This window comes from Osmerus mordax, chromosome 14 (assembly GCF_038355195.1).
Source record: "Osmerus mordax isolate fOsmMor3 chromosome 14, fOsmMor3.pri, whole genome shotgun sequence".
Lineage (NCBI taxonomy): Eukaryota > Metazoa > Chordata > Actinopteri > Osmeriformes > Osmeridae > Osmerus > Osmerus mordax.
In genome coordinates, this window is record NC_090063.1 from 10,664,960 (window position 1) to 10,682,108 (window position 17,149).

Below are 17,149 nucleotides of genomic sequence, written 5' to 3' on the forward strand. Positions count from 1 at the left end.
AATGACATCTTATTTGTGGCTGCTTAAATAGACTAACATGATCGAAATGCTGCAGTATGTGTGTCTTTGTGTGTATCAGGACGTGTGTGAGTGTTTGTGCGTGGTGTGGCCTGATTGCTTTGGGAAACATTATTAACCTTGGGGGTCTGGAACAGTAAATGAAATGTCAAACTTCATATCAGTTAGCAAGAGGCTGTTTAAGCCAGGTACACACACACACACATACACACACACACAAGCTCCAGAAAAAACTCTGATTGACAGACATGTTAAAATATCCAGTGATTTCATTTCACCTCTGCATGCTTACCATATCTGGTATCTGGACATACATACACACACACACATACACACACACACACACAGACCAAACATGTCTTACTCTGACAACCTGTGCATAACCACAACTGACAAGTGAGCAAGCACTGAAAATGAACATGCTGAATCCCCAGCTGAATAAATGCAGGTAAATTAATCTCATTTATGATGCCAACCTTCCCAGACCTTCCTCCTGTCACTCACTGGCTGGGGTGTGTGTGTGTACTATATGTGTGTGTGTGTGTGTGTATGTGGATGGATGGTTGGTTGGGGCATTGTAGCTTGTTTCACAGGGGAAATAGAGTTTTACTCCATGCTACTTTATTCTTTGTTTTTCCAGTGTGGTCAGTGCTCTTAACTGAATACCACCAGAGTCTGGAACCAGAAGAACAACAACTTCCATTTCATCTGAATTTCAATCTCAGCTGGTCATTTATGGGAGGAGGTGTTTGTGTGAGTCTGACAGAGATGCTCCACACTTTAACACACTCTCCAGGAGTGTGTTAAATGGTCCGGTGAGTTTGGGGATCTGTGTGTGTGTGTGTGTGTTTGCTCATGTCTTATTGAAATAAATTGAGAAAGGGTGGGTTGGAGCTGAAAGCGCCTGGATATGCTCGCTTGACTCCCAGGTATGTGTGTGTGTGTGAGTGGACCGTAAGTGTGTCATTGTGTGTGTGTGTATTAGGTGAGGGGGGTGGCAGTTATGCGGTGCTTGGCTCTCAGGTATTTAACCTGAAGTGTTTATGTGCGTGTGTGTGCCTTTGTGCACGCGTGCGTGCGCACGTGAGAGAGAGGTCCCACCTGCTGATCACATAGATAAGACGCCCCCTGGGGTGTGTGAGGATGGTGGGGGTTGGGGGAGGGTCAACTATTGCTGTAATAATAACAGTTTGACGAAAGAAATCAAAACCACACCGTGACCACAACATGACCACAAGATGCTTTGGGTTGTGTGCCAGCCTTACTAAAAAAGGTTGGACATCACAGTGTTTGAATTCTGAACCCGTTGGAAATCAGCACCTTTCAACCCTCAGCCACACCCTGCAAAACACTTGGCCCTGTTTTTTTTTTTAAGGCTGACATATCCATCGGCAGTGTAACTAGGCTTCATGCTAATTGCGATAAGGAAATAAGGAAAGTAGTATCAATGTGTTAAACGGAAGCTGCTTCAGGTTGTAATACTATCTTTTCCAGGAACGGTATGCGAACGGAAGTCATCCCTATCCTTTTCCCTGTTTCCCCCCTCTCTGGGTGTTGGATTTGGAATATGATGATTGATGGGTAAAAAATTGTTTACATAAAAAAAGGCTTCAGAATGGGAGCTGAGTGAGATGAGGATGAGGAGTCACTGCTGCCCACCCTCAGGAAGAGAAGCAACATTCGAGCCATCTCCTCACCTCACCCTGAAAAGACAGGAGACATTTAATATCAAAGATCCGGTGTCTGGTCGGGTATCGCTTTCCCTGGCTGTCGCTGTTGTGTCTGTCTCTCTCTGCCTCTGCATCACCTCTGACCCGCAGTGTGTGTGTGTGCGTGTGTGTGTGTATCACTCCATTCCCTCAGGTGAGCCTGTGCTAACTGCTTCTTTTGTCATACGTTTAACGACAGTCATCAATCAAGACAGAGGAAATTACTGTTCCAAGAATGAATGGAATCTGTACAAGACACTCTCTCTCTCTCACACACACACACACACACACACTCCCTCTTACATGCTTTCAAATCTTACTCTCTTTCTTTTTAAAACCAAAACTATATTCCTGCTTGAACTACTGCCAAATTATACGTACCATTCCCTGATGAGAAAAAACCGATTTTCCAGACAGATAACCTGAACTTACTTTGACGTCATAATTCCAGTTTGCAAAACAATTCCAGTTTCTCTCTCTCTCTCTCTCTCTCTCTCTCTCTCTCTCTCTCTCTCTCTCTCTTTCTCTCTCTCTCTCTCTCTCTCTCTCTCTCTCTCTCTCTCTCTCTCTCTCTCTCTCTCTCTGCCTCTCTGTCTCTCTCTCTCTGCCTCTCTTTCTCTCTGTCTCTCTCTCTCGTCTTGTCCATGTGCCTGGTAGGGCTGCAATAACAGCTCTTTCAGCTGACTTTTCAGACAGTTAATAAATGTGTCAGTAAACCTGGATTGAGAACGATAAGTCTGTGGACACACATACACCCCCCCACACACACCCACACCCACACACAGTATGTCCATGAGAGCCCTGCTCAACAGTCTCTCTTAGTCTGATGACTAAGACACTCTGGTGCAGGAAAGGTTTACAACCTTGCTCCAGCCCAGTCTCTCTACGGACCTTGTAAAGACAACTCACGACCTGTGTGTGTGTGTGTGTGTGTGTGTGTGTCTGTATGTGTGTGTAATGTGTGTGTTTTCCAGGGTCAGTGATTGTCCTCCCTAGGGTAGTTCTGTCCACTCAAATCAAAGTGGACTTCCAGGAGAATTCCAGACTTGGAAAATCCCACTCGGAACGGAACACCGTCACCATGGGAACCATCATCTTCAGACCGCCTGCACGGAAGCCAAACAAGAAATATGTATGTGTGTGTGTGTTCAAATAGCATGTTAGTGGCCTATCCAGAGGCTTAGTGAGACCTTCACATTGATCAGATCAAACTAAGTCACAAGTGAGTCTATCGTCCTTATCACACACACACATACACACGAACAGGTCCTACAGGGGACACGCCTGCTACTGCCCTGGTGACTCCAAAACTTGGCCCGAGGTCAACACTGCAAAAGGTCACACAGCATGGCTTTCTGGGTAATACTGGCACAAGTCCAGCTGAGCAGGAGCTCCAAGAAGAGCAAGAGAGAGACAGAGAGTGTGTGAGAGAGAAAGGGAGACGGAACAAGAGAGAGTTCTCTCACAAAATGACAATTTGCTTCAAATACTTACTTTGAAGTTGTTTACTTACTAAACGCTTCAAATTCATCTTAAAGGTTGAACAAATGAACTCACTTGGAACATGGACACAAATGAAACGCGGATGTTCACTTCTTGAGAGAGCTTGGAGGACTGGGAAAGGCATGAAGTCACTCTAAAATTTCCAAAACAGCAGACACACACACAACACCCACAAACACGGCTAATCCTGAGGTGAGATTTCATCATAGATTCGCTGCAAACAATAATGTTTTTTTACCATAAATCTTTGAAGAATGGATTTTTTTCTCTTTCTATCTTTCTCCTCCCTCTTCTGTCTGTTTGCTCCAAACTATGCAGACTTCCAGATGAGTCTTAGTGAAACCATGTGTCAGAAACACTCATTCTCCCTTCAGTCCAACTGTCAAAGCATGCAGACATGCAGGGAGCATGCACAGAGAGAAGAAGAGAAAGAGGTAGAGAGTGACAGAAAGAGAGGCAGAAAGAGATAGCGAGGTGGAAGAAGAGAGAGAGAGGGACAAAGAGAGGAAGGGAGAGAGAGAGGGACAGAGAGAGGAAGGGAGAGGGAGAGAGAGAGAAGGACAGAGAGAGGAAGGGAGAGAGAGTGACAGAGAGAGGAAGGGAGAGAGAGAGAGAGAGAGAGAGAGAGAGAGAGAGAGAGAGAGAGAGAGAGAGAGAGAGAGAGAGAGGGAGAGAGAGAGAGAGGGACAAAGGAGGTAGAAAGAGATAAAGAGAGGAAGAAGGAGAGGGAGAGAGAGGTAGCAAGAGATATGGAGGTAGAAGGAGATAGAGAGAGTGAGAGAGGCAGAGAAAGGGAGAAAGAGAGAGAGAGAGAGAGAGAGAGAGAGAGAGAGAGAGAGAGAGAGAGAGAGAGAGAGAGAGAGAGAGAGAGAGAGAGAGAGAGAGAGAGAGAGAGAGGAAAGGAGATAGAGAGGTCTTCTGTGGTGACTGTTCTCCCCAAGGGGACATTCAAGTGACCGATCGGAACATAGACACATTGATCACCTTTCAGAGGAGACTGACCAATCCAGCAGGCTGAATTCCTGTGACTCACAGTCTGTATCGAATAATTAGTCTGGCTGTCCACAAGAACAATCAAGAAGTCGTTCAGTTTTCACATCAGACTCACCTCCAAGTAAAACTGGACCAGTACATGATGGGACAAAAACATAAGCACAGAGGACATACAGTTGTTAAAAAATATATATCTCTCACAGTCACCCAATGTTCACAAAGTCTAATATTTAGGCCATAATCTTCAGTTTTGCACCATTTAGGAAAATACGTATTATCAAAAGATCCATCAGTTTGGCCCCTACACTGCTTAAAGTGTAAAATTGTCAGCAGCCGTATGGTCTGTGTATGTGTGTGTAGTGATTATTCACATCACGTTTCCATCATATCCAAGGAGACAGAAAAGTCACTTTTATCCCTTTAAAGCCTTGAGCCTTCTCCCTGTCTTTCACACACGCAGACGCACACACACTCAGAAGACAGTCCTTCCTATTTTTCAGGTCCTGACGTCCACTTGTCCATCAGCAAACCTTTAAGTCAATCCTCCAGTATCCTTCTTTTCAAACACACCTGTGTCTCTCACACACACGTACAAACACGCACACACGCCAAACTCAACTACTTGAAAAGCAGACTGAATTTGAATTTCCATTTAAGTTCATGGGGAACATTGATGAGAGGGGAGAAAGAGAGAGTGAGAATGAAAGTGAATTGACCTCATTATAGATAAAGCTCGTGCCTGTACTCTCTGTGCCTCCCTGATGCTGTTTCTATCTGAAGGCCTTTTTCAGGGTCCAGCTTCCAGTCCACGAGTTATGAGGTGAGGAGAGCCCAGCCCGACAGACGGTAAATCCACACACACACACATACACACAGACACTGAGAATCGCATGCATGCATCGCTAAAACAGATACGCACACACACAAACAAACACACACTCAGTATCAGCTGCTCCCCAAGACAAGCCAGGGAGGACATCTCGCCAACTGTGGAACTGTACAGACACAGACCTGCACATGCAGACGCATGCAACTGTCATGAACACACACAAACATGCACAATATTCATCACAACACAATGGAACTTTCTTCCATTTCAAAACACTTTGAACCACATGCAGAAACACACAAATGTAGTATATTGTATACGCATGAAAACACACACATCTTCCTGCAGAGTGTGGGAAGATTATCTTCAGGTAGTCCCTTATTTCCTTAGGTCAGAACTATATAATCTGAGGAAACTGCAGTTTCTGCTGCCACATACACACACCTATACCCACACATACACACACCTATACCCACACATACACACACACACCCACACACACCACCCAGACTTCCCCAGCCCTTCCTGGCTCCCAATGTGAATTGTCTGGAATGTGGAATGTGTGAGATGACATGGCCAATATTAGTCACTCTTTTACACACTCTATGAATCAACACACACACACACACATTTGCTTTCTGTCTGTTTTGCTCCTACTGTACACACCCACACACACACCAGCACATATATGCCCACATATGTGCCCTTCTATCCTGAACACACACAGATTCACACACACAGATTCACACACACACACACACACACACACACATGTTACAGGGTACTCCATAAATCTTTTTAGAGGGGGTAGGATATTCAGCCTCTAATATCTAGTTTATTTATTTGTTAGTTAACGGGGAACAGTGTAGGCTGCTCTCTGCCCCCATATGAAAAAGAAAAACTTAAATATAAGTTAGAGCACACAAGGCCACACACACAGACAATATTTGATTCAAGATTTTTAGGAGTTCTTATGTGTACACACATGTGCACACGCCCATATACACACACGCACCACAGGCCTGCTGTGTGGTCTATTAGTGTCAGCCAGAAACCAATGCACACATTAGAGCCAATTGTGAGGAATGACAAACCCAAAAAACTAACGTAGATTTATGTGCATACACACAAAATTCATTAGAACTAAGGATTCAACTCCCCTTTTCTACTCAGGTATGTTTTTCGGCAGGTTGCACTCCTTGAGACAGACGTACACACACATACAGTTTATGGTGTATTTAGTACTGGATAGATAATTGGCACAGGACTGTGGGCATGTGGATTAGATTGAGTAGGCCTCTCTAGTAAACCCTGTTATATTACTGAGTGTAAGACATAGAAAGAGAGAGAGTGTGTGGCTGTAAAATCGTATAAGTGAGAGAGAGACTCTGTGCAGAACACACACACACAGCTTAAGGTCAGATATTGAAGGTATTTAGTGCAGCATGGGAGGGAAGGTTTATTTATTACTAACGGTGGGAGTGTTACCATGGTCTGATACATGAGGACAGGTGGACACTTTCATTCCCTCCCTCCCTCTATTTCTTGCCCTCCCTCCCTCCCTCCCTTCTTCTCTCTCTCTTTATTTCTCTTTCCATCTTTTTCTCTCTGCCCTCTATATGCCCCCATCCTCTCTCTCTCTCTCTCTCTCTCTCTCTCTCTCTCTCTCTCTCTCTCTCTCTATCTCTCTCTCTTTCTCTGTCTCCATATCTCCCTCTTTCTTTCTCTTTCTCTCTCTCTGTCTCTATTTCTCCCTCTCACTCTCTCTCTCTCTCTCTCTCTCTCTTCTATCTCTGTGGACGGGTTGTATATTATACAGGATGTTTAAGCCTTCATCTGACATTCACACGCATGTTGATTGACATTAGTTTTCAACAGGACCACTGGTGAGCCGTGGGTTTGTGTGTGTACATGCACGTGTGTGTGCGTGTGTGTACATGCATGTGTGTGTGTGTGTGTGTGTGCATGTGTCAGAGGCACATGACGCCTGGATAGATACACCCACAAGACAGTGGTGGATTGTTGGTGGCTTACTGAAGGCATCATGTTTGCACAAGCTCAGTAGAATTTCAGATAACTTGAACCACTGCACGCTCAGAAACAAGGAATCAGATAGCCAGATGTTGAGACAGCCAGACACACAGACAAGCATTCACAAAGAACCACAAAAAAAATCATTTAAATTAATAAAATGCTAGTTTGGTGCTTTGGCTCTGTTACTTTGTTATTTATTCGATACTTATTCATAAGTGAATTCCTTTTTCTGCAACATGAAATTAATAGCAACATTTCTCCTTCGCAGTTTGCCCTTTTTTTCTCCAACCACAGCCTTTATCTAAGAGACATAAAGCTCCAAGATGGTTTATTATTCAGTCAGAGAGCAGACAAACATACACACACACACACACACCAGGGGATTTATGGCTGCCATATAAACACAGACAGCTCCAAATATGAAACTACTATTTCATTTCACTATCATTAGATAAACATCAAACGCCATGGAAAATATTGGAATTATGTCCGAAAGTATGTGTGTGTGTATGTTTGTGTGTATGCCCGAGCGTGAAAGTTGGGCTAAAATATCAACATTCCCACAGATAAGGATGAGACACAGCCCTGACCTGTTCCTGAAATCGGCCAATCAAAGTCAGATTTCTGTATATGGTCACATGGAGATGTTTTATCAGTCAGATTAAAAATGACATCATCGGCTGACACTTCCTGAAAACACATCCCCCTGGCAGAGGCCTACTGACAGCCATGCAGGCTCAGGGAGCCTGGGTGAATGTTGGTTTGGCTCTCTGGTACATCTCCTTATCTGGTGCCAGTAGAGGCTTTCTGGTTGGACGTCATGCAGGTCTGTACAGCTGAAAATGGATACAGCTCTTGCGCTGTTAACCTAGTAACCGCAATGAGGAGAACAGTGAGAGAGCAAAGGGAGAGGAGGGGGAGACTGAAGATCAGAATGAAGTAAAATAGAGACAGTGTTCGATTTTCGACTTCCTGTCTGCATGCATTCACAATTACGTAAACAAAGACACACATGCTCACACACTCATACTTTGCCTGATCTCTGTGCAGACTAGAGGTAGCATGTTTGACCTGGCGTGTGTTTTTCATTTGGGCTTCTCCTTTCTCCTCTCCACTCCACTCCAGTCCGTTCTCTCTCTCTTTCTCTCTCTCCCGCTCACCCTCTGTCCCCCCTTACTTCCTTTAAACCCTCCTCTCCCACCTCCACGCCTCTTTCCCTTCCCAACCCCGGAGCAATGGCTGGCCTTGCGAACTCCCCATACCACCCCCTCCCACCACCACCACCCTGCACAACAGACTGCACCTTTGACCCCTCTCCCCCTTTAAACAGTAGGCACACACCTGCCCTAGGCCCCATAGATGTGTGTGTGTTGTCCAAAGTCAAGTGGATTTTTTCTCTGCATTTCTTCTGCATTATTATTCATATGAATCCCTTGCCAGGACAGAGGAACAAAAGATATAGAGAGGGAGAGAAAAGGAGAGAATGGAGGAAATAAAGGGAGAGCGAGAGAGAAAGAGAGAGAGGTCAGTTGAAACCAGCTGGCCAGTGCAGAAGTTATGAAAGGCTTCCTCACAAGAGAAGTGGGGCTTTGAGTATCCCCACAGAGCACATACACAATCCACACAACCATCCTCTCCAGTAGAGGCTTTACTTCCCCCTAACTGATCCCTTTGTTTTACAACTGATTAACTTCAGCCATCCACTCCTCCCTGCCCTCCCTCCCTTTCTCTCTTCTTTCCTTTCTTCCTATCAGTCTAACCTGTTATCGGTGAAGGGGATATTTGGCTTTCTGTTTCTGTGTGTATAAATGGAGACAGCAGATCTAAGGGTTTAGACAAGGCTCTACAGGGAGGCCTTAACACTCCCCATAACCATGGAGGCTGGCCATCAATAACAGGGATAAGACTGAGAGCACCCACACTCTTAAGCACGCACAGACACACACGTACCTACACACATATACATACTCACACATGCAAGTTCAGACCAACTCCACTGAAGGTAATCATTTCCATATTTATTTCCTTTGCATTTCAATTATTTTCATTTACTTTCACTAAACAGTGCCATGGCTCTTGGGCAGTTGGAACAAGTGCCTTTGGAAATGGGAGTGGAAGGGCTTCTTTCAAACTATGGACATCTGCAAAATCTCTGGGCTTATTTGAAGGGATTGTAGCCAAACACAACGAACAGGACGATTGGCTTTTCATTATGATTGTAGTTCATTCTCATAAAAGTCTAATTTTGACTCTAAACTCTAGATGATCGGGTGTGCGAGATCCAATACAATCAATGCACACCGTTCATCATCTGTTGCAAATGATCTGTAGAAAAACAGTGAAACCATAAACTTTGAGAGAGCCAATCACGCCGGTTTGGTTTCCCTCATGTGTTAGGGCACGGTAAAACAATCTCACTTGTGTGGCTCCCAGAGTGAGGACAAAAGAGAATACACAGCCATAATTATTTTTTATTAATTGTGAGCCAGATTACTTTAAACTTTTTTTATCTGTCTAAATACTGTTAATATTAAACATGCAAAGCTGAATATAATAATTTTTTAAAGTATGTTTGTGGAATCCACTTCCACACAACTAGGACTCAACCTCCATACTGCCCCCAAAAGGAAAAATTCCTGAATGGCACTGGGGTTGCGAGGACCACACATTAGGAAGGAGAGGGTTGGCGTACAGCAAAGGGAGGATAAATTACATGATTTCCCTTCTAATGTCTTCTCCTTTAATTACCATGTTCGACAGACCACTTATTTTCCAAAACCTCAGACTCTACTTGATCAGCATATATGCTTGTCTCTGATTCAATGTGGACACAAATCAATATGTCTTTTAGTATTTGTGTATTTTTGGCTCAGCTATTCTAAATTGTTTACCATATGATCTCGTTTTCTGTATCCCATCACTGTCACAGATGGATCGTTCAGAGCTCTTCCTCTGCTTTAACATTCAGTAGCAGTTTTCTGTTCTGTGAGGCTATGGCCTTCTTCCCCCTCCTGTGTGTTTGGACTCAGGCAGAGAACTGGGGGGAAATTAAAGAGAGTGGCTACCATGTTTCTCCCCTTCCTGGGGTACCTAACCAGATCCAGGTGCACACTTTTCCTCCGCACACACACACACTCAAACCCTTCTCGTCCCCTCTCACTGTGTTGTAGGTATGAGCTGCAGAAGGGCCAATGGGGGTATCAACACCAAAATGCTAAGCCACACTTAATTTTCTGATGCCATAATACAAAGGTCTGTAATAGATGTAAGCACAGACATACACACACACATTCACACACACACACATCGTGTTCTGACCTTGCACATAAACACCTCTGTCCCGAGGGTGGATCTGGTTGTATGCTGTTGGTCACGCACAGGCCCATATAATGGCGGCTGTCTTTCATCACCATCTCCACGACAACTAAGCTACAAGTGACCGTGACAACATCATCCAGCTGTACCCATTACGTTTGTCTCCTTCAGACTTCACTTTCTCTGTCTATCCTCTCTTTATTGTATTCTCCAAAATATCTTCATCTTCTTCTTCTAAACTATCCTTCTAACCCTAAATATTTCTCCTTGTCTGACTCTGTCTCCCTGTCGGTCTGCTGCAGTGCAACTAGTGCCTCCAGCAAAAACAGTACTCTACTGTCACCATGTGGAAAATTGAAAACAGTGCAAAAGGCAAAGTAGGTAATTCAGGATCCAAATATATAAAAACGTACCAGCCAGGAATCGAACCCAGATAACACAAATGAGAATCTTGGATGATACCACTACACTACTGGTGCTCTGTATATTAGAATTATTAAGCAGTTCAGTACTCATCATTGGACAAACTTCACACAACATGACATTTTTTTTCATTTTGTGACAAATTCAGGATCCAAATATATACAGATGCACCAGCCGGGAATCGAACCTGGATCACAAGGATGGGAATCTTGTATGATACCACTACACTGCTGGAGCTCTGTATGGGGAAATCATTAAGCAGCTCAGGACTCTTCATTGGAGAGAAACTTCACACAACATGAAACTTGTGACAAATTCAGCATCTAAATATATAAAGATTGCACCAGCCGGGAATCAAACCCGGATCACAAGAATGGGAATCTTGTATGATACCACTACACTACTGGTGCTCCGTATGTGGGAATTATTCAGCAGCTCAGGACTTTTCATTGGAGAGAAACTTCACACAACGAGATATTTGTGACAAATTCAGGATCCAAATATATAAAGATGCACCAGCCGGGAATCTAACCCAGATCACAAGAATGGGAATCTTGTATGATACCACTACACTACTGGTGCTCTGTACGTGAGAATTACTAAGCAGCTCAGGACTCTTCATTGGAGAGAAACTTCACACAATGTGAAATTCCTGACAAATTCAGGTTCCAAATATATAAAGATGCGCCAGCCGGGAATCGAACCCAGATCACAAGAATGGGAATCTTGTATGATACCACTACACTACTGGTGCTCTGTATATGAGAATTATTAAGCATCTCAGGACTCTTCATTGGAGAGAAACTTCACACAACATGAAATTCCTGACAAATTCAGGTTCCAACTATATAAAGATGCACCAGCCGGGAATTGAACCCAGATCACAAGAATGGGAATCTTGTATGATACCACTACACTACTGGTGCTCTGTATGTGAGAATTATTAAGCATCTCAGGACTCTTCATTGGAGAGAAACTTCACACAACATGAAATTCCTGACAAATTCAGGTTCCAACTATATAAAGATGCACCAGCCGGGAATCGAACCCAGATCACAAGAATGGGAATCTTGTATGATACCACTACACTACTGGTGCTCTGTATATGAGAATTATTAAGCATCTCAGGACTCTTCATTGGAGAGAAACTTCACACGACATGAAATTCCTGACAAATTCAGGTTCCAACTATATAAAGATGCACCAGCCGGGAATCGAACCCAGATCACAAGAATGGGAATCTTGTATGATACCACTACACTACTGGTGCTCTGTATATGAGAATTATTAAGCATCTCAGGACTCTTCATTGGAGAGAAACTTCACACAACATGAAATTCCTGACAAATTCAGGTTCCAACTATATAAAGATGCACCAGCCGGGAATTGAACCCAGATCACAAGAATGGGAATCTTGTATGATACCACTACACTACTGGTGCTCTGTATGTGAGAATTATTAAGCATCTCAGGACTCTTCATTGGAGAGAAACTTCACACAACATGAAATTCCTGACAAATTCAGGTTCCAACTATATAAAGATGCACCAGCCGGGAATCGAACCCAGATCACAAGAATGGGAATCTTGTATGATACCACTACACTACTGGTGCTCTGTATATGAGAATTATTAAGCATCTCAGGACTCTTCATTGGAGAGAAACTTCACACGACATGAAATTCCTGACAAATTCAGGTTCCAACTATATAAAGATGCACCAGCCGGGAATCGAACCCAGATCACAAGAATGGGAATCTTGTATGATACCACTACACTACTGGTGCTCTGTATGTGAGAATTATTAAGCATCTCAGGACTCTTCATTGGAGAGAAACTTCACACAACGAGATATTTGTGACAAATTCAGGATCCAAATATATAAAGATGCACCAGCCGGGAATCGAACCCAGATCACAAGAATGGGAATCTTGTATGATACCACTACACTACTGATGCTCTGTATGTGAGAATTATTAAGCATCTCAGGACTCTTCATTGGAGAGAAACTTCACACAACGAGAAACTTGTGACAAATTCAGCATCTAAATATATAAAGATGCACCAGCCGGGAATCGAACCCGGATCACAAGAATGGGAATCTTGTATGATACCACTACACTACTGGTGCTCTGTATATGAGAATTATTAAGCATCTCAGGACTCTTCATTGGAGAGAAACTTCACACGACATGAAATTCCTGACAAATTCAGGTTCCAACTATATAAAGATGCACCAGCCGGGAATCGAACCCAGATCACAAGAATGGGAATCTTGTATGATACCACTACACTACTGGTGCTCTGTATATGAGAATTATTAAGCATCTCAGGACTCTTCATTGGAGAGAAACTTCACACACCATGAAATTCCTGACAAATTCAGGTTCCAACTATATAAAGATGCACCAGCCGGGAATCGAACCCAGATCACAAGAATGGGAATCTTGTATGATACCACTACACTACTGGTGCTCTGTATGTGAGAATTATTAAGCATCTCAGGACTCTTCATTGGAGAGAAACTTCACACAACGAGATATTTGTGACAAATTCAGGATCCAAATATATAAAGATGCACCAGCCGGGAATCGAACCCAGATCACAAGAATGGGAATCTTGTATGATACCACTACACTACTGGTGCTCTGTACGTGAGAATTACTAAGCAGCTCAGGACTCTTCATTGGAGAGAAACTTCACACAATGTGAAATTCCTGACAAATTCAGGTTCCAAATATATAAAGATGCGCCAGCCGGGAATCGAACCCAGATCACAAGAATGGGAATCTTGTATGATACCACTACACTACTGGTGCTCTGTATATGAGAATTATTAAGCATCTCAGGACTCTTCATTGGAGAGAAACTTCACACAACATGAAATTCCTGACAAATTCAGGTTCCAAATATATAAAGATGCGCCAGCCGGGAATCGAACCCAGATCACAAGAATGGGAATCTTGTATGATACCACTACACTACTGGTGCTCTGTATATGAGAATTATTAAGCATCTCAGGACTCTTCATTGGAGAGAAACTTCACACAACATGAAATTCCTGACAAATTCAGGTTCCAACTATATAAAGATGCACCAGCCGGGAATCGAACCCAGATCACAAGAATGGGAATCTTGTATGATACCACTACACTACTGGTGCTCTCTATGTGAGAATTATTAAGCATCTCAGGACTCTTCATTGGAGAGAAACTTCACACAACGTGAAACTTGTGACAAATTCAGCATCTAAATATATAAAGATGCACCAGCCGGGAATCGAACCCAGATCACAAGAATGGGAATATTGTATGATACCACTACACTACTGGTGCTCTGTACGTGACAATTATTAAGCATCTCAGGACTCTTCATTGGAGAGAAACTTCACACAACGTGAAACTTGTGACAAATTCAGGATCCAAATATATAATGATGCACCAGCCAGGAATCGAACCCAGATCACAAGAATGGGAATCGTGTATGATACCACTACACTACTGGTGCTCTGTATGTGGAAATTATTCAGTAGCTCAGGACTTTTCATTGGAGAGAAACTTCACACATCGTGAAACTTGTGACAAATTCAGCATCTAAATATATACAGATGCACCAGCCGGGAATCGAACCCGGATCACAAGAATGGGAATCTTGTATGATACCACTACACTACTGGTGCTCTGTATGTGAGAATTACCAAGCAGCTCAGGACTCTTCATTGGAGAGAAACTTCACACAACATGAAATTCCTGACAAATTCAGGTTCCAACTATATAAAGATGCACCAGCCGGGAATCGAACCCAGATCACAAGAATGGGAATCTTGTATGATACCACTACACTACTGGTGCTCTGTATGTGAGAATTATTAAGCATCTCAGGACTCTTCATTGGAGAGAAACTTCACACAACGTGAAACTTGTGACAAATTCAGCATCTAAATATATAAAGATGCACCAGCCTGGAATCGAACCCAGATCACAAGAATGGGAATATTGTATGATACCACTACACTACTGGTGCTCTGTACGTGACAATTATTAAGCATCTCAGGACTCTTCATTGGAGAGAAACTTCACACAACGTGAAACTTCTGACAAATTCAGGATCCAAATATATAATGATGCACCAGCCAGGAATCGAACCCAGATCACAAGAATGGGAATCGTGTATGATACCACTACACTACTGGTGCTCTGTATGTGGAAATTATTCAGTAGCTCAGGACTTTTCATTGGAGAGAAACTTCACACATCGTGAAACTTGTGACAAATTCAGCATCTAAATATATACAGATGCACCAGCCGGGAATCGAACCCGGATCACAAGAATGGGAATCTTGTATGATACCACTACACTACTGGTGCTCTGTATGTGAGAATTACCAAGCAGCTCAGGACTCTTCATTGGAGAGAAACTTCACACAAGGCGAAATTCCTGACAAATTCAGCATCTAAATATATGAAGATGCACCAGCCGGGAATCGAACCCGGATCACAAGAATGGGAATCTTGTATGATACCACTACACTACTGGTGCTCTGTACGTGAGAATTAGTAAGCAGCTCAGGACTCTTCATTGGAGAGAAACTTCACACAACCTGAAACTTGTGACAAAGTCAGCATCTAAATATATAAAGATGCACCAGCCGGGAATTGAACCCAGATCACAAGAATGGGAATCTTGTATGATACCACTACACTACTGGTGCTCTGTATGTGAGAATTATTAAGCATCTCAGGACTCTTCATTGGAGAGAAACTTCACACAAGGTGAAACTTGTGACAAATTCAGGTTCCAAATATATAAAGATGCGCCAGCCGGGAATCGAACCCAGATCACAAGAATGGGAATCTTGTATGATACCACTACACTACTGGTGCTCTGTATGTGAGAATTATTAAGCATCTCAGGACTCTTCATTGGAGAGAAACTTCACACAACTTAAACTTGTGACAAATTCAGCATGTAAATATATAAAGATGCACCAGCCGGGAATCGAACCCGGATCACAAGAATGGGAATTTTGTATGATACCACTACACTACTGGTGCTCTGTATGTGAGAATTATTAAGCATCTCAGGACTCTTCATTGGAGAGAAACTTCACACAACGAGATATTTGTGACAAATTCAGGATCCAAATATATAAAGATGCACCAGCCAGGAATCGAACCCAGATCACAAGAATGGGAATCTTGTATGATACCACTACACTACTGGTGCTCTGTACGTGAGAATTACTAAGCAGCTCAGGACTCTTCATTGGAGAGAAACTTCACACAATGTGAAATTCCTGACAAATTCAGGTTCCAAATATATAAAGATGCGCCAGCCGGGAATCGAACCCAGATCACAAGAATGGGAATCTTGTATGATACCACTACACTACTGGTGCTCTGTATATGAGAATTATTAAGCATCTCAGGACTCTTCATTGGAGAGAAACTTCACACAACATGAAATTCCTGACAAATTCAGGTTCCAAATATATAAAGATGCGCCAGCCGGGAATCGAACCCAGATCACAAGAATGGGAATCTTGTATGATACCACTACACTACTCATGCTCTGTATATGAGAATTATTAAGCATCTCAGGACTCTTCATTGGAGAGAAACTTCACACAACATGAAATTCCTGACAAATTCAGGTTCCAACTATATAAAGATGCACCAGCCGGGAATCGAACCCAGATCACAAGAATGGGAATCTTGTATGATACCACTACACTACTGGTGCTCTCTATGTGAGAATTATTGAGCATCTCAGGACTCTTCATTGGAGAGAAACTTCACACAACGTGAAACTTGTGACAAATTCAGCATCTAAATATATAAAGATGCACCAGCCGGGAATCGAACCCGGATCACAAGAATGGGAATCTTGTATGATACCACTACACTACTGGTGCTCTATATGTGAGAATTATTAAGCATCTCAGGACTCTTCATTGGAGAGAAACTTCACACAACATGAAATTCCTGACAAATTCAGGTTCCAACTATATAAAGATGCACCAGCCGGGAATCGAACCCAGATCACAAGAATGGGAATCTTGTATGATACCACTACACTACTGGTGCTCTGTATATGAGAATTATTAAGCATCTCAGGACTCTTCATTGGAGAGAAACTTCACACAACGAGATATTTGTGACAAATTCAGGATCCAAATATATAAAGATGCACCAGCCGGGAATCGAACCCAGATCACAAGAATGGGAATCTTGTATGATACCACTACACTACTGGTGCTCTGTATGTGAGAATTATTAAGCATCTCAGGACTCTTCATTGGAGAGAAACTTCACACAACGAGATAT

At 43.0% G+C, this 17,149-nt stretch overlaps 1 protein-coding gene and 25 non-coding genes across 26 annotated transcripts in view; all 26 read right to left on the reverse strand.

Moving 5' to 3' along the window:
• Positions 1-721, reverse strand: part of LOC136956407 (slit homolog 2 protein-like) — a 17,378-nt gene extending 16,657 nt beyond the window's left edge. The window contains exon 1 of the mRNA XM_067250309.1: positions 685-721. Within this exon, the coding sequence (XP_067106410.1) occupies positions 685-721 (37 nt within the window). The remainder of the gene's footprint in view (positions 1-684) is intronic.
• A 10,442-nt stretch (positions 722-11,163) lies between these two features.
• On the reverse strand, positions 11,164-11,234 carry trnag-ccc (transfer RNA glycine (anticodon CCC)). Its single transcript has one exon. It is a non-coding gene; the product is annotated as a tRNA-Gly (tRNA).
• A 101-nt stretch (positions 11,235-11,335) lies between these two features.
• On the reverse strand, positions 11,336-11,406 carry trnag-ccc (transfer RNA glycine (anticodon CCC)). Its single transcript has one exon. It is a non-coding gene; the product is annotated as a tRNA-Gly (tRNA).
• Positions 11,407-11,679: 273 nt separating this feature from the next.
• trnag-ccc (transfer RNA glycine (anticodon CCC)) lies at positions 11,680-11,750 on the reverse strand. The gene has a single exon. It is a non-coding gene; the product is annotated as a tRNA-Gly (tRNA).
• Positions 11,751-11,851: 101 nt separating this feature from the next.
• Positions 11,852-11,922, reverse strand: trnag-ccc (transfer RNA glycine (anticodon CCC)). Its single transcript has one exon. It is a non-coding gene; the product is annotated as a tRNA-Gly (tRNA).
• A 101-nt stretch (positions 11,923-12,023) lies between these two features.
• On the reverse strand, positions 12,024-12,094 carry trnag-ccc (transfer RNA glycine (anticodon CCC)). The gene has a single exon. It is a non-coding gene; the product is annotated as a tRNA-Gly (tRNA).
• Positions 12,095-12,195: 101 nt separating this feature from the next.
• On the reverse strand, positions 12,196-12,266 carry trnag-ccc (transfer RNA glycine (anticodon CCC)). Its single transcript has one exon. It is a non-coding gene; the product is annotated as a tRNA-Gly (tRNA).
• Positions 12,267-12,367: 101 nt separating this feature from the next.
• On the reverse strand, positions 12,368-12,438 carry trnag-ccc (transfer RNA glycine (anticodon CCC)). The gene has a single exon. It is a non-coding gene; the product is annotated as a tRNA-Gly (tRNA).
• Positions 12,439-12,539: 101 nt separating this feature from the next.
• trnag-ccc (transfer RNA glycine (anticodon CCC)) lies at positions 12,540-12,610 on the reverse strand. The gene has a single exon. It is a non-coding gene; the product is annotated as a tRNA-Gly (tRNA).
• A 101-nt stretch (positions 12,611-12,711) lies between these two features.
• Positions 12,712-12,782, reverse strand: trnag-ccc (transfer RNA glycine (anticodon CCC)). The gene has a single exon. It is a non-coding gene; the product is annotated as a tRNA-Gly (tRNA).
• A 101-nt stretch (positions 12,783-12,883) lies between these two features.
• trnag-ccc (transfer RNA glycine (anticodon CCC)) lies at positions 12,884-12,954 on the reverse strand. Its single transcript has one exon. It is a non-coding gene; the product is annotated as a tRNA-Gly (tRNA).
• Positions 12,955-13,055: 101 nt separating this feature from the next.
• Positions 13,056-13,126, reverse strand: trnag-ccc (transfer RNA glycine (anticodon CCC)). The gene has a single exon. It is a non-coding gene; the product is annotated as a tRNA-Gly (tRNA).
• Positions 13,127-13,227: 101 nt separating this feature from the next.
• trnag-ccc (transfer RNA glycine (anticodon CCC)) lies at positions 13,228-13,298 on the reverse strand. Its single transcript has one exon. It is a non-coding gene; the product is annotated as a tRNA-Gly (tRNA).
• A 101-nt stretch (positions 13,299-13,399) lies between these two features.
• trnag-ccc (transfer RNA glycine (anticodon CCC)) lies at positions 13,400-13,470 on the reverse strand. The gene has a single exon. It is a non-coding gene; the product is annotated as a tRNA-Gly (tRNA).
• A 445-nt stretch (positions 13,471-13,915) lies between these two features.
• On the reverse strand, positions 13,916-13,986 carry trnag-ccc (transfer RNA glycine (anticodon CCC)). Its single transcript has one exon. It is a non-coding gene; the product is annotated as a tRNA-Gly (tRNA).
• Positions 13,987-14,431: 445 nt separating this feature from the next.
• On the reverse strand, positions 14,432-14,502 carry trnag-ccc (transfer RNA glycine (anticodon CCC)). Its single transcript has one exon. It is a non-coding gene; the product is annotated as a tRNA-Gly (tRNA).
• A 101-nt stretch (positions 14,503-14,603) lies between these two features.
• Positions 14,604-14,674, reverse strand: trnag-ccc (transfer RNA glycine (anticodon CCC)). Its single transcript has one exon. It is a non-coding gene; the product is annotated as a tRNA-Gly (tRNA).
• Positions 14,675-15,119: 445 nt separating this feature from the next.
• On the reverse strand, positions 15,120-15,190 carry trnag-ccc (transfer RNA glycine (anticodon CCC)). Its single transcript has one exon. It is a non-coding gene; the product is annotated as a tRNA-Gly (tRNA).
• A 101-nt stretch (positions 15,191-15,291) lies between these two features.
• trnag-ccc (transfer RNA glycine (anticodon CCC)) lies at positions 15,292-15,362 on the reverse strand. The gene has a single exon. It is a non-coding gene; the product is annotated as a tRNA-Gly (tRNA).
• A 101-nt stretch (positions 15,363-15,463) lies between these two features.
• Positions 15,464-15,534, reverse strand: trnag-ccc (transfer RNA glycine (anticodon CCC)). Its single transcript has one exon. It is a non-coding gene; the product is annotated as a tRNA-Gly (tRNA).
• Positions 15,535-15,806: 272 nt separating this feature from the next.
• On the reverse strand, positions 15,807-15,877 carry trnag-ccc (transfer RNA glycine (anticodon CCC)). Its single transcript has one exon. It is a non-coding gene; the product is annotated as a tRNA-Gly (tRNA).
• A 101-nt stretch (positions 15,878-15,978) lies between these two features.
• On the reverse strand, positions 15,979-16,049 carry trnag-ccc (transfer RNA glycine (anticodon CCC)). The gene has a single exon. It is a non-coding gene; the product is annotated as a tRNA-Gly (tRNA).
• A 445-nt stretch (positions 16,050-16,494) lies between these two features.
• Positions 16,495-16,565, reverse strand: trnag-ccc (transfer RNA glycine (anticodon CCC)). Its single transcript has one exon. It is a non-coding gene; the product is annotated as a tRNA-Gly (tRNA).
• A 101-nt stretch (positions 16,566-16,666) lies between these two features.
• On the reverse strand, positions 16,667-16,737 carry trnag-ccc (transfer RNA glycine (anticodon CCC)). The gene has a single exon. It is a non-coding gene; the product is annotated as a tRNA-Gly (tRNA).
• Positions 16,738-16,838: 101 nt separating this feature from the next.
• On the reverse strand, positions 16,839-16,909 carry trnag-ccc (transfer RNA glycine (anticodon CCC)). The gene has a single exon. It is a non-coding gene; the product is annotated as a tRNA-Gly (tRNA).
• A 101-nt stretch (positions 16,910-17,010) lies between these two features.
• Positions 17,011-17,081, reverse strand: trnag-ccc (transfer RNA glycine (anticodon CCC)). The gene has a single exon. It is a non-coding gene; the product is annotated as a tRNA-Gly (tRNA).
• Between the last annotated feature and the right edge of the window lie 68 nt (positions 17,082-17,149).